Source organism: Capricornis sumatraensis, chromosome 2 (assembly GCF_032405125.1).
Source record: "Capricornis sumatraensis isolate serow.1 chromosome 2, serow.2, whole genome shotgun sequence".
In the NCBI taxonomy this organism is placed as follows: domain Eukaryota; kingdom Metazoa; phylum Chordata; class Mammalia; order Artiodactyla; family Bovidae; genus Capricornis; species Capricornis sumatraensis.
Window position 1 is genome coordinate 186,540,740 of NC_091070.1, and position 14,911 is coordinate 186,555,650.

The following is a 14,911-nucleotide window of genomic DNA, read 5'->3' on the forward strand; positions in this document are numbered from 1 at the left end:
AAGAATACATTTGAATCAGTTCTAATGAGGTGGATGACTCTGGAGCCTATTATACAGAGTGAAGTAGGCCAGAAAGAAAAACACCAATACAGTATACTAACACATATATATGCAGTTTAGAAAGATGGTAACGATAACCCTATATGCGAGACAGCAAAAGAGACACAAATATATAGAACAGTCTTTTGGCCTCTGTTGGAGAGGGTGAGGATGGGATGATTTGGGAGAATGGCATTGAAACATGTATAATATCATATGTGAAACAAATCGCCAGTCCAGGTTTGATACATGAGACAGGGTGCTCGGGGCTGGTGCATTGGGATGACCCAGAGGGATGAGATGGGGAGGGAGGGGAGAGGGGCGTTCAGGATGGGGAACACATGTACACCCGTGGCGGATTCATGTCAATGTATGGCAAAACCACTACAATATTTTAAAGTAACTAGCCTCCAATTAAAATAAATAAATTTATATATATATAAAAGACACCCTAAATAGATAGCCAGTGGGAATTTGCCCTATGACTCAGGGAGCTCAAACTGGTGCTCTATAGCAACACAGAAGGGTAGAATGGGGTAGGAGGGAGGATCAAGAGGGCAGGGACGTATGTATACTATAGCTGATACATGTTGAGGTACGGCAGAAACCCAACACAATATTGTAAAGCAATTATCCTTAAATTAAAAATAAACAAATTTTTTTAAAGATACACTAAATCCAAAGACAAAGAAGAAGCCCCCACAAGATATCAGGAGGGGTGGAACTGCAACAAAATCAGCTCCCATACACACCAGGTGCTGTGGTTAATCGCTCAGTCATGTCCACTCTTTGTGACCCCAAGGACTGTAACCAGCCAGGAACTTCTGTCCATGGGGATTCTCTAGGCAAGAATACTGGAGTGGGCTTCCATGCCCTCCTCCAGGGGATCTTTCCAATCCTGGGATCAAACCCCGGTCTCCCACATTGCAGGTAGATTCTTTACGGTCTGAGCCACCAGGGAAGCCTACTTGCCAGGTGGGCAACCTGCCAACTGGAAAACAATTATACTACAGAAGTTCTGCCACAGTAGTGAAAATCCTGAGCTGCAAGGCAGGCATCCCAGCCTAGGGGTCTGGTAACAGGAGGAGGAACCCCCAGAGAATGTAGCTATGAAGATGAGCAGATTGTGATCTCAGGAATTCCACAGGGCTGGATGGAAAAAGGACAGTCTTGGAGGGCACACATAAGACTGTGGACTGTGTGCACACCAGCACACAGGCAAATAAAACAGTGACCTCATAAGAGACTGGACCAGGCCTACTGCTAGTACTGGAGGGTCACCTGCAGAGGCAGGGGCAGCACAGCTCACAGCAGGGGCAAAGACACTTAGAGCGGCAGCTCCAGCAGATACTCATTGGCATGAGGATGCCCAGAGGTTGCCATGCGAAGAGGCCTGGAAAATATTGGGAACAAATGACAGAGAAACTGAAAGAGACTTGTAGTAAGCATGCAGGCAGAAGGATGGTGACTCAGAGTGGCAGGTGATGTGCCTATAATCTAAAAGAGAGGGAAGCCATTGAGGGGTATCTATTGAGGTCCAAATATGGTGGGTGGATAGGAGTGACATAATTAAATCATGTCCAAAGCTAACTCAGCTTTCAGTGTGTCCAGCTGAAGGGGAAAGAAAGGATATGAATGTAGTTAGGACTAAGGTAGGAATGTGGGAAACCAAGGTAGTAACTTGAACCAGGCAGTGATGGACCTAAAATGGAGGTGATAGAATCAAAAGAAAACTCAAGTAAAGTTGACCAGCCCAGTGAAGGACTGGATGAAGGCAGAATGAGGGAAAGGGAGGCATTCAGGAAGACTCCTGAGTTTCTTGCTGCATACCAGGAAGGATAGTGGTTTCTTCCACTTGATAACCTTATTCTATTATTAAACTTTCTGTGGAATTTACTAGATAATGGAGGGAAGAGAATGTGAGAAATGTAGGCAAATGAGACATTTTTCATGTTGGACAAACTGCCATAGTTACCACTTGAGTAAGCAGCTGGTTCAGTTTTGGTCTAGAACTGCCTGCCCACTGTCACATTATTCATATATGTTTCATATGTGTTCATTGACGCATATGTGTTCCCTCCCAAGTTCTACACTGACAAGTCCCTGCAGAGATCCATTCTGCACTAAGAGCAGTCACACTTCCCTGGTAAATTCCCAGCAGACAATCCCAGTCCATCAGTGTAAGCTGTCCCATGGCAAAAAAAAAATGGTGCTAGGGATTGGGCTCAGAAGATAGTGGGTTGGTGAGGCTGAGGGAGTTCAGGGTGCTGTCAGCCCAGGTGTGGGAGTGCCAGAGGACTGCCACCCATCTGTACATGTATGTTGCATGGGTCAAGTCTTGCCTGAGTCTCTTCTGCCTTCTCCAGGGATCCATGGTCCTGACCAACCTGACTGCACTGCACAGGGACCCCGCAGAGTGGGCCACCCCCGACACATTCAATCCAGAGCATTTTCTGGAAAATGGACAGTTTAAGAAAAGGGAATCCTTTCTGCCTTTCTCAATCGGTGAGTAGCAAGAAATAGGCGTGTGGGAACCCAGGACTCCTCTCTTTGCCCTTGCCTACTCTTCTCCTTGTGATGCTTTGCTTTAGTTGGAATGTCTCCGGATAGCCCTGCCCAGCTTGACTCACTCTTGCTGTGGTTGCACCTCAAGATTCCCTAGGCTGAGCATCCCCAGGACTCATGCTGTTACTTCCTAAGCCCTGGCTTGACTCTGATGGAGATTTCAGCTTCACATTGTTCTGTCCCTGCCAACACTGGGGACAGAAGCTTAGCCTCCTCCTGTTACCCACAAAGAAGTTTGGAACCTTGCCATCTGAGTAGAGTTTTAAGAGTTCCAAGATCTTTTTAGGGCCCTCCACTCACAAAAATGTAAAGTGAATTACTATGAAAGGGATGGGCGAGGGTCCAGTAAAGGAGCTGCTTGTCTGTCATTATGGGCATCACAAGGGACTTGGTGCCATGGACTTAAGTAGATGAGATTCTACTCTTTAAGATCTTTCTGAAGAGGTCTTTTTAAATTTTGCCTTTTTAAATTCTAATAACTCTTTACAAATATAGTTACATCATTCACATGGTGCACAACCTGAAATGTATGAAAGAGAATGCAGGGAAACTCATGTTTCCAAGGCAGCCAGTTCCAAAAGTTCCAAAGGTCTAAATGTTTTAACTCATAACTGTGAAATGAATAAAATTCTTCATATGTACCAGATAATGAGTTATGTATTTTGTTGAGATCATTTCAAATGATTTCCCAAATCCTTAATTCTATAAATGTTTCCTGAGCATCTGTTATGTGTAAAGTATTCAGTCCCGAGGATATGAAAAATGATTCAGTAGACAAAAATACCACGCAACTCTCATGAACCATTTGTTCTCCTGTAACCTCCCAAGGTTCAAATTTGAATCACCACTTTGGGTATAAGGAAGGTAACTGAAGTTTGGCAGGGTCAGCTATGGAATATACACTCGTAAAAGTCATGGGGGCAGTCTTAGAACTGAGTGTTGTTCAGGTTTGTCCAATACGAATGCCCGTACCTCTTCCTAACAGTGTCTCCTAAAACAATAACTAAATGCTACACTGAGTTGACATTCTGAAATTCATAGTAGTTTTCTTGCCATTAAGTTAAATTAAATACAGATTAATTTTCTGTGACAGTATCATTTTGCTGATCATGCCACAAAGGCACAGAGAGGAAGGGTCTGGAATTTGACCCCATGCTTAGCTTAACTTAGGCATGATCCAGAGCCCAGGCTTTCCTGCTGTAGGACACTGTCCTGAGTGTATCTGAACTCGTTCGATTAGATCTTCTGTGTCTTTCCTCTCCAGTTCTGTGCCACCTTTGCTCACATTGAGCAAGTCACTTTCTTTCTTTTTTTAATTTTTTTTTAATTTATTTATTTTTATTTATTTAATTTTTTATATTTTAAAATCTTTAATTCTTACATGTGTTCCCAAACATGAACCCGCCTACCACCTCCCTTCCCATAACATCTCAGTGGGTCATCCCCATGCACCAACCCCAAGCATGCTGTATCCTGCGTCAGACATGGACTGGCGATTCAATTCTTACATGATAGTATACATGATAGAATGCCATTCTCCAAAATCATCCCACCCTCTCCCTCTCCCTCTGAGTCCAAAAGTCCATTATACACAGCTGTGTCTTTTTTCCTGTCTTGCATACAGGGTCGTCATTGCCATCTTTCTAGATTCCATATATATGTGTTAGTATACTGTATTGGTGTTTTTCTTTCTGGCTTACTTCACTCTGTATAATTGGCTCCAGTTTCATCCATCTCATCAGAACTGATTCAAATGTATTCTTTTTAATGGCTGAGTAATACTCCATTGTGTATATGTACCACAGCTTTCTTATCCATTCATCTGCTGATGGACATCTAGGTTGTTTCCATGTCCTGGCTATTATAAACAGTGCTGCGATGAACATTGGGGTACATGTGTTTCTTTCAATTCTGGTTTCCTCGGTGTGTATGCCCAGCAGTGGGATTGCTGGGTCATAAGGTAGTTCTATTTGCAATTTTTTAAGGAATCTCCACACTGTTCTCCATAGTGGCTGTACTAGTTTGCATTCCCACCAACAGTGTAGGAGGGTTCCCTTTTCTCCACACCCTCTCCAGCATTTATTGCTTGCAGATTTTTGGATCGCAGCCATTCTGACTGGCCTGAAATGATACCTCATTGTGGTTTTTATTTGCATTTCTCTGATAATGAGTGATGTTGAGTATCTTTTCATGTGTTTGTTAGCCATCTGTATGTCTTCTTTGGAAAAATGTCTATTTAGTTCTTTGGCCCATTTTTTGATTGGGTCATTTATTTTTCTGGAATTGAGCTGCATAAGTTGCTTGTATATTTTTGAGATTAGTTGTTTGTCAGTTGCTTCATTTGCTATTATTTTCTCCCATTCTGAAGGCTGTCTTTTCACCTTGCTTATAGTTTCCTTTGTTGTGCAGAAGCTTTTAATTTTAATTAGATCCCATTTGTTTATTTTAGCTTTTATTTCCAGAATTCTGGGAGGTGGATCATAGAGGATCCTGCTGTGATTTATGTCTGAGAGTGTTTTGCCTATGTTCTCCTCTAGGAGTTTTATAGTTTCTGGTCTTACATTTAGATCTTTAATCCATTTTGAGTTTATTTTTGTGTGTGGTGTTAGAAAGTGATCTAGTTTCATTCTTTTACAAGTGGTTGACCAGTTTTCCCAGCACCACTTGTTAAAGAGATTGTCTTTACTCCATTGTATATTCTTGCCTCCTTTGTCAAAGATAAGGTGTCCATATGTGTGTGGATTTATCTCTGGGCTTTCTATTTTGTTCCATTGATCTATATGTCTGTCTTTGTGCCAGTACCATACTGTTTTGATGACTGTGGCTTTGTAGTAGAGCCTGAAGTCAGGCAAGTTGATTCCTCCAGTTCCATTCTTCTTTCTCAAGATTGCTTTGGCAATTCGAGGTTTTTTGTATTTCCATACAAATCTTGAAATTATTTGTTCTAGTTCTGTGAAAAATATGGCTGGTAGCTTGATAGGGATTGCATTGAATTTGTAAATTGCTTTGGGTAGTATACTCATTTTCACTATATTGGTTCTTCCTATCCATGAACATGGTATATTTCTCCATCTATCAGTGTCCTCTTTGATTTCCTTCATCAGTGTTTTATAGTTTTCTATATATAGGTCTTTAGTTTCTTTGGGTAGATATATTCCTAAGTATTTTATTCTTTTCATTGCAATGGTGAATGGAATTGTTTCCTTAATTTCTTTTTCTACTTTCTCATTATTAGTGTATAGGAATGCAAGGGATTTCTGTGTGTTGATTTTATATCCTGCAACTTTACTATATTCATTGATGAGCTCTAGTAATTTTCTGGTGGAGTCTTTAGGGTTTTCCATGTAGAGGATCATGTCGTCTGCAAACAGTGAGAGTTTTACTTCTTCTTTTCCAATTTGCATTCCTTTTATTTCTTTTTCTGCTCTGATTGCTGTGGCCAAAACTTCCAGAACTATGTTGAATAGTAGCGGTGAAAGTGGACACCCTTGTCTTGATCCTGACTTTAGGGGAAATGCTTTCAATTTTTCACCATTGAGGATAATGTTTGCTGTGGCTTTGTCATATATAGCTTTTATTATGTTGAGGTATGTTCCCTCTATTCCTGCTTTCTGGAGAGTTTTTATCATAAATGGATGTTGAATTTTGTCAAAGGCCTTCTCTGATAATCATATGGTTTTTATTTTTCAATTTGTTAATGTGGTGAATTACATTGATTGATTTGCGGATATTGAAGAATCCTTGCATCCCTGGGATAAAGCCCACTTGGTCATGGTTTATGATCTTTTTAATGTGTTGTTGGATTCTGATTGCTAGAATTTTGTTGGGGATTTTGGCATCTATGTTCATCAGTGATATTGGCCTGTAGTTTTCTTTTTTTGTGGCATCTTTGTCAGGTTTTGATATTAGGGTGATGGTGGCCTCATAGAATGAATTTGGAAGTTTACCTTCCGCTGCAATTTTCTAGAAGAGTTTGAGTAGGATAGGTGTTAGCTCTTCTCTAAATTTTTGGTAGAATTCAGCTGTGAAGCCGTCTGGACCTGGGCTTTTGTTTGCTGGAAGATTTCTGATTACAGTTTCAATTTCCGTGCTTGTGATGGGTCTGTTAAGATTTTCTATTTCTTCCTGGTTCAGTTTTGGAAAATTGTACTTTTCTAAGAATTTGTCCATTTCTTCCACGTTGTCCATTTTATTGGCATACAACTGCTGATAGTAGTCTCTTATGATCCTTTGTATTTCTGTGTTGTCTGTTGTGATCTCTCCATTTTCATTTCTAATTTTATTGATTTGATTTTTCTCTCTTTGCTTCTTGATGAGTCTGGCTAGTGGTTTGTCAATTTTATTTATCCTTTCAAAGAACCAGCTTTTGGCTTTGTTGATTTTTGCTATGGTCTCTTTTGTTTCTTTAGCATTTATTTCTGCCCTAATTTTTAAGATTTCTTTCCTTCTACTAACTCTGGGGTTCTCCAGTTCTTCCTTTTCTAGTTGCTTTAGTTGTAGAGTTAGGTTATTTATTTGACTTTTTTCTTGTTTCTTGAGGTATGCCTGTATTGCTATGAACTTTCCTCTTAGCACTGCTTTTATAGTGTCCCACAGATTTTGGGCTGTTGTGTTTTCATTTTCATTAGTTTCTATGCATATTTTGATTTCTTTTTTGATTTCTTCTGTGATTTGTTGGTTATTCAGAAGTGTGTTGTTCAACCTCCATATGTTGGAATTTTTAGTAGTTTTTCTCCTGTAATTGAGATCTAATCTTAATGCATTATGGTCAGAAAAGATGCTTGGAATGATTTCGATTTTTTTGAATTTATCAAGTTTAGATTTATGGCCCAGGATGTGATCTATCCTGGAGAAGGTTCCATGAGCACTTGAAAAAAAGGTGAAATTCATTGTTTTGGGGTGAAATGTCCTATAGATATCAATTAGGTCTAACTGATCTAATGTATCATTTAAAGTTTGCGTTTCTTTGTTAATTTTCTGTTTAGTTGATCTGTCCATAGGTGTGAGTGGGGTATTAAAGTCTCCCACTATTATTGTGTTATTGTTGATTTCCCCTTTCATACTTGTTAGCATTTGTCTTACATATTGTGGTGCTCCTATATTGGGTGCATATATATTTATAATTGTTATATCTTCTTCTTGGATTGATCCTTTGATCATTATGTAGTGGCCTTCTTTGTCTCTTTTCACAGCCTTTGTTTTAAAGTCTATTTTATCGGATATGAGTATTGCCACTCCTGCTTTCTTTTGGTCTCTATTTGCGTGGTATATCTTTTTCCAGCCCTTCACTTTCAGTCTGTATGTGTCCCTTGTTTTGAGGTGGGTCTCTTGTAAGCAGCATATAGAGGGGTCTTGTTTTTGTATCCATTCGGCCAGTCTTTGCCTTTTGGTTGGGGCGTTCAACCCATTTACGTTTAAGGTAATTATTGATAAGTATGATCCAGTTACCATTTACTTTATTGTTTTGGGTTCGGGTTTATACACCCTTTTCGTGTTTCCTGTCTAGAGAATATCCTTTAGAATTTGTTGGAGAGCTGGTTTGGTGGTGCTGAATTCTCTCAGCTTTTGCTTGTCAGTAAAGCTTTTGATTTCTCCTTCGTATTTGAATGAGATCCTTGCTGGGTACAGTAATCTGGGCTGTAGGTTATTTTCTTTCATCACTTTAAGTATGTCTTGCCATTCCCTCCTGGCCTGAAGAGTTTCTTTTGAAAGATCAGCTGTTATCCTTATGGGAATCCCCTTGTGTGTTATTTGTTGTTTTTCCCTTGCTGCTTTTAATATTTGTTCTTTGTGTTTGATCTTTGTTAATTTGATTAATATGTGTCTTGGGGTGTTTCGCCTTGGGTTTATCCTATTTGGAACTCTCTGTGATTCTTGGACTTGGGTGATTATTTCCTTCCCCATTTTAGGGAAGTTTTCAACTATTATCTCCTCAAGGATTTTCTCATGATCTTTCTTTCTGTCTTCTTCTTCTGGGACTCCTATAATTCGAATGTTGGAGTGTTTCATATTGTCCTGGAGGTCTCTGAGATTGTCCTCATTTCTTTTAATTCGTTTTTCTTATTTCCTCTCTGATTCATTTATTTCTACCATTCTATTTTCTATTTCAGTAATCCTATCTTCTGCCTCCGTTATTCTACTATTTGTTGCCTCCAGAGTGTTTCTGATCTCATTTATTGCGTTATTCATTATAATTTGACTCTTTTTTATTTCTTCTAGGTCCTTGTTAAACCTTTCTTGCATCTTCTCAATCCTTGTCTCTAGGCTATTTATCTGTGATTACATTTTGATTTCAAGATTTTGGATCATTTTCACTATCAATATTTGGAATTCCTTCTCAGGTAGATTCCCTACTTCTTCCTCTTTTGTTTGGTTTGGTGGCCAACTCTCCTGTTCCTTTACCTGCTGAGTATTCCTCTGTCTTTTCCTCTTGGTTATATTGCTGCGTTTGGGGTGGCCTTTTTATATTCTGGTAATTTGTGGAGTTCCCTTTATTATGGAGCTTCCTCACTGTGGGTGGGGTTCTATCAGTGGCTTGTCAAGGTTTCCTGGTTAGGGAGGCTTGTGTTGGAGTTCTGGTGGGTGGAGCTGGGTTTCTTCTCTCTGGAGTGCAGTGGAGTGACCAGTAATGGGTTATGAGACATCAAAGGTTTTGGAATAATTTTGAGCTGCCTGTATATTGAAGCTCAGGGGAGTGTTCCTGTGTTGCTGGAGAATATGAGTGGTATGTCTTGTTTTGGAACTTGTTGGCCCTTGGGTGGAGCTTGGTTTCAGTGTAGGTATGAAGGCATTTGATGAGCTCCTATTGCTTAATGTTCCCTGAATTCAAGAGTTCTCTAATGTTTTCAGGCTTTGGATTTAAGCCTCCTGCTTCTGGTTTTCAGTTTTATTTTTACAGTAGCCTCTAGATTTCTCCATCTATACAGCACCGATGATAAAACATCTAGGTTAAAGATGAAAAGTTTCTCCGCATTGAGGGACACTCAGAGAGGTTCACTGAGTTACAAGGAGAAGAGAAGATGGAGGGGGTAGTTAGAGGTAACTGGAATGAGATGTGGTGAGATCAAAAGAGGAGAGAGCAAGCTAGCCAGTAGTCAGTTCCTAATGTGCGCTTTATAGTCTGGACCGCTCAGAGGTATTTACGGAGTTATACAGGGAAGAGGAGAGGGAGGAAGTAGACAGAGGTGACCAGGAGGATAAGAGAGAGGAATGAGAAGGAGAGAGACAAATCCTGCTAGTAACCAGTTCCTTAGGTGTTCTCCACCATCTGGAACACACAGAGATTCACAGAGTTGGATAGAGAAGAGATGGGGGAGAAAAGAGACAGAGGCCACCTGGTGGAGAAAAAGGAGAGTCCAAAGGAGAAGAGAGTGGTCAAGCCAGTAATCTCGCTCTCAGGTAAACTTGGGTAGTGAAGTTTGTGTTTTTAAATGTACAAAATTGACAACAAAAACCCTAAGAGCAAAGATTAAAAATCTAGAGTAGAGGTTGAATTTTCAAAAATACAATATTAAAGAAAAGAAGCAGAAGGAAAAAGGAGGAAAGAAAGAAAGAAAAAAAAACAAGAATTATTAAAAAACAAACAAACAAACAAAACAAAACAAAACAAAAAGAAAACCAAAAAACAAAAAACCACCAACAACCATCCAAAGGCTATATATTGTGTTTGCCTTAAAAAAAAAAAATCTTTTTTTTTTAAATAGTAATAGTAGGTTATAGTAATAAAAATTAGAGGAGAAATGACTTAACAATTAAAAAAAAAAGTTAGAAAAAAAAGAAAAAAGAAAAAAAAAAGGAATGATTTTAAAAATAGTAAAAATATATCTGGCCCTTCTCTGATGTTTTGGGCCATGTGGGATCACTTCCAAGGTGGTTCCCTCTGTTTAACTTCTTCCGTTTGCTGGTTTTTTAGGCTCACTAGTTCAGTCGCGCTGTTTTTGAAGACAATGGTCTGTTTTCTGGTTGCCTGATGTCCTCTGCCAGCCTACAGAAGTTGTTTTGTGGAGTTTGCTCGGCGTTGAAATGTTCTTTTGAGGAATTTGTGAGGGAGAAAATGGTCTTCCCGTCCTATTCCTCCGCCATCTTTATGCTCCTCCGAGCAAGTCACTTTCTAATCTCAAAGCAGAATTTAGATGTAAGAAAACCTTCTAGTCTTCCTGTCTACAAGAACTTCAGGTTTCCTATTATAGTACAAAGTTTTAGCTGTTTTAAGTGTTCTAATTATTCTCCTTAAGTTTTTGTTTTTGTTGTTGTTGTGAGAGTTGTAACACACCCTTCTAATTACAGATTTTATTTTCCAGGAAATTATTTTATTTAATATGTACAGCAATCCAGTTATTAACAGTTCAAAGGAAAGAAATCAGGATTTCTTTTCCCAATGTAAAGAAATTAGAATTTAGATAAAGCTGTTTCTTGTCCAAGATCATGTACCTAAGGAATTGGCAGAAAACAGCCTAAGACTCATTTTTTTTTTTTTGTAAAGTAGAGTTAATTTACAATATTGTGTTAACTTTCAGTAGTAGAGCAAAGTGATTCAATTATACATAAATATTTATAAATATATATATATGTGTGTGTGTATATATATAACATATATGTATACACACACACACACACACACACACACACACCTATTTTTGTTGTTTTAGTTTTTTTTTCCCTTACAAGTTACTACAAAATATTGGTATACCTCCCTGAGCTATACAGTAGGTCCTCACTGGTTATGTATGAAGTTCTAATCTAGTGTGCTCCCTAACACAATTAGAATGTAACACATTTACAAAAACAAGGGTTTTGTCTGGATTATGGGATTACCAACATCTTTTATATCTTTATACTTCTCAGACATTTATTTTTCATTTTTGCAGTGAACATATATTAATTAGTGAGAAAGTAAGTTATTAAAACACCCACAAGAGGGATAATGGAGACCCGAGTAAGGTGTTGTAGCCCAAGTAGGGAGGAGGGCATCATGCAGGGAGGGGCTGGGGGAGCCTGGGAGAGATGGTGCAGAGGTGGGCAGAGATGGGGTCGGCCCTGCACGGGCAGCCCTGGCAAGGAGATTCCCAGTCCCAGTGGAGGGAAACGTGACGTATCAAGAAGCTGCCTCATACTTGAGAAGCCTTGATGTGATGTTCACTTTCTTATACTTCTCAACAGTTTTTGTTTTTTTAATGATTGAAAAACATTAAAACAGAATTTTGCTTTTTGTCTGCTTTTGCCATCATCATTTCCAAATGGATTTTTGATAGACTTTAGGTTAGATGCCATTTGTAGGTCAACCCAGCCCCTCTGTTGTTCTGTCCACAGCCTGCACATGCACACTGTGCCTTACCATCCTGACCCCTGAAAGCACTGAGCTGTGTGATTGTAGATTCACTTAACTGGGCTTAGGTTTACAAGGTGGTTGCCATGAAATAAGCCAGCTACATAAAGGCCAGGGCCTATCAGGCTCTCACTTTGCTCAGGTTTTTTAAGACGTGGTACAGGATTTCAGTCCTTGCGAGACAGTCACCACCTGAGCAGGTAACTCATGTCCTACTTTTGTCTTTCAGGAAAGCGGATGTGCCTTGGAGAACAATTGGCCAGAACTGAGTTGTTTATTTTCTTTACTTCACTTCTGCAAAATTTTACCTTCAGGCCTCCAGAGAATGAGAAGCTGAGCCTAAAGTTGAGAGCAAGCCTGACCAACTCCCCAGTCAGCTACCGCCTCTGTGCTATTCCTCGGGCCTGAAATTGTCGAGAGGAGGAGGGGAAGGAAAGCAAGGACAGTGGGCCTGTTCCCCCTAAGACAGAGCACATGCTCAGAAGTGAGGGAGCAGCATTCAGTGCCTCTAGGACAGTTCACAGGAACCGGACTCAGAGGAAACTGGATCCAAACCCCAGCTTTACCATCTCCAGTGGGGCCTTGGGCTAATCAGTTATGTTGTGAGTGATTTCATTTTCATCTGGGAAGTATAAGGTGGACAATGATTTCTTCTCTAAAGGAAAAACTAATGCAAAGATCAGAGGAAATAAAGGGCTTTAAATTGCTTGGAAACTATAAAGCACATCATAAAATTCACAGTTGTGATCTGCCTCCCTCTGTGTCCTTCCTTAGACGAGGACTTGCTTCTGGCCTGTTGAGATGGCCTGGATCAAAGTGGTGCCAAATGGTGGGTAAGAGTTAGGAGTTTGGCCCTGGGGCAATCACAGAGGTCAGCCAGAAAGGCCCTCACACTTGGTAGCATTGGGCAAGCTTATCCTGCTTCTGCCTCAGACTGGCACCTGGGAAGTCAACAGGGCAGGTAGATCCTGATTGATAAGCACAGTTCTATGGAAAAGCGGTTTCTCTGGTTTACCTAAGAAAACACTACCTTGGCCTTGGACACCAGAGCCAAATAGAATGTCACGAAATTTAAACAAACATGGAAAGCAAGTTCAGTTCAGTTCAGTTCAGTCGCTTATTCGTGTCCAACTCTTTGCGACCCCTTGAATCACAGCACGCCAGGCCTCCCGGTCCATCACCAGTTCCCGGAGTTCACCCAAACTCAAGTGCATTGAGTCAGTGATGCCATCCAGCCATCTCATCCTCTGTCATTCCCTTCTCCTCCTGCCCCCAATCCCTTCCAGCATCAGGGTCTTTTCCAATAAGTCAACTCTGCATGAGGTAGCCAAAGTACTGGAGTTTCAGCCTCAGCATCAGTCCTTCCAATGAACACCCAGGACTGATCTCTTTTAGGATGGACTGGTTGGATCTCCTTGCAGTCCAAGGGACTCTAAAGAGTTTTCTCCAGCACCACAGTTCAAAAGCATCAATTCTTGGGCACTCAGCTTTCTTCACAGTCCAACTCTCACATCCACACATGACCACTGGAAAAACCATAGCCTTGACTAGAAGGACCGTTACTGGCAAAGTAATGTCTCTGCTTTTTAATGTGCTATCTAGGTTGGTTCAGTTCAGTTCAGTCACTCAGTCATGTCCAGCTCTTTGCGACTCCATGAATTGCAGCACGCCAGGCCTCCCTGTCCATCACCAACTCCCGAAGTTCACTCAAAATCACGTCCATCAAGTCGGTGATGCCATCCAGCCATCTCATCTTCTGTCGTCCCCTTCTCCTAAGTTGGTTAGGGGGAAGTAAATGTGGAAATACTTTCTGACTCTTTAAGGTGCCTTCTTACCTTAAAACCTCCCTCATGCATTATTTACCAACACACTTATTGTTGTTAAGAACATGGTGGTTGTGATAGATATTTTCTTAACATATGATTGTCTTCTTTGGAGAAATGTCTATTTAGTTCTTTGGCTTAAGTAATTAGCCTCCAATTAAAATTTTAAAAAAATTGTCACTGTGATTGACATGTATCCCCAGCCTAAACACAGCTGATGAGCATTGACAAAGTATAGTATAGAAGGAGACAGAAATGCAGGAATCCTGCTCAGCCCCCCTGTGTGGGCACTAAGGAGAGAAAATGCCATCAACTGGAAGGCCAAGTTCCACTGAGAGCCCATGGGATTTGGATGTCAACCCACATGCAGACAAACAATGACACCTGGTAAACTGCATTAAACCTTATAGAAGGTCCTTTTTCCTAAAGCTGTTAGAATTAAGAAATTTAAATAGCTCAGAGCAAAAAGGGCCATGAAGGCATGGGGCTCTTAAATCCTGTTGCTGGGATTCAGAGAAAAGCTAAATCAGTGAGCACCATTAGAAAGGGAAATAGAAGTAGGGAGGGAGGGAGGAAGGGAGAGAGAAAGTGTGTGGCTGGATCTATCCTAAGTCTGTCAAAGCCAATTGGAAGTCAAAGAGAAATGGTTGTGTTTCCTAAAGTGCATGGGGAGGGTTGAGCTAGACTAGAACTCACTTCATGGAAAAGAGACAGGGAAAAAGTGAAACATTAGCAGGCTTTATTTTCTTGGGCTCCAAGATCACTGCAGATGGTGACTGCAGCCATGAAATTCAAAGACCCTTGCTCCTTGGAAGAAAAGCTATGACAAACCTCAGTTCAGTTCAGTTCAGTTGCTTAGTTGCATCCGACTCTGTGACCCCATGAATCACAGCACACCAGGCCTCCCTCAGTTCAGTTCAGTTCAGTTGAGTCGCTCAGTCATGTCCGACTCTTTGTGACCCCATGAATCGCAGCACGCCAGGCCTCCCTGTCCATCACCAACTCCCAGAATTCACTCAGACTCACATCCATCGAGTCAACCTAGACAGCATTCAAAAGCAAAGACATCATTTTTCCAATAAAGATCTGTATACTCAAAGCTATGATTTTCCACTAGTCATGTACAGAAGTCAAAGTTGAACCATAAAGAAGATTGAGC

At 40.6% G+C, this 14,911-nt stretch overlaps 1 protein-coding gene across 3 annotated transcripts in view; it reads left to right on the top strand.

The window, feature by feature from the left end:
* The window catches only part of LOC138072513 (cytochrome P450 2J2-like), a 53,223-nt gene extending 40,554 nt beyond the window's left edge, over positions 1-12,669 (top strand). Inside the window, exons 9-10 of one of the 3 annotated variants that reach the window (XM_068963541.1) lie at positions 2,406-2,544; positions 12,159-12,667. In XM_068963541.1, coding sequence (XP_068819642.1) covers positions 2,406-2,544; positions 12,159-12,337 — 318 coding nt within the window. In that variant the 3' untranslated portion in view covers positions 12,338-12,667. Of the gene's footprint in view, positions 1-2,405; positions 2,545-12,158 lie in introns of all 3 variants that reach the window. The other 2 variants (XM_068963549.1, XM_068963554.1) reach the window with 2 other exon arrangements.
* The last annotated feature ends 2,242 nt before the right edge of the window (positions 12,670-14,911 follow it).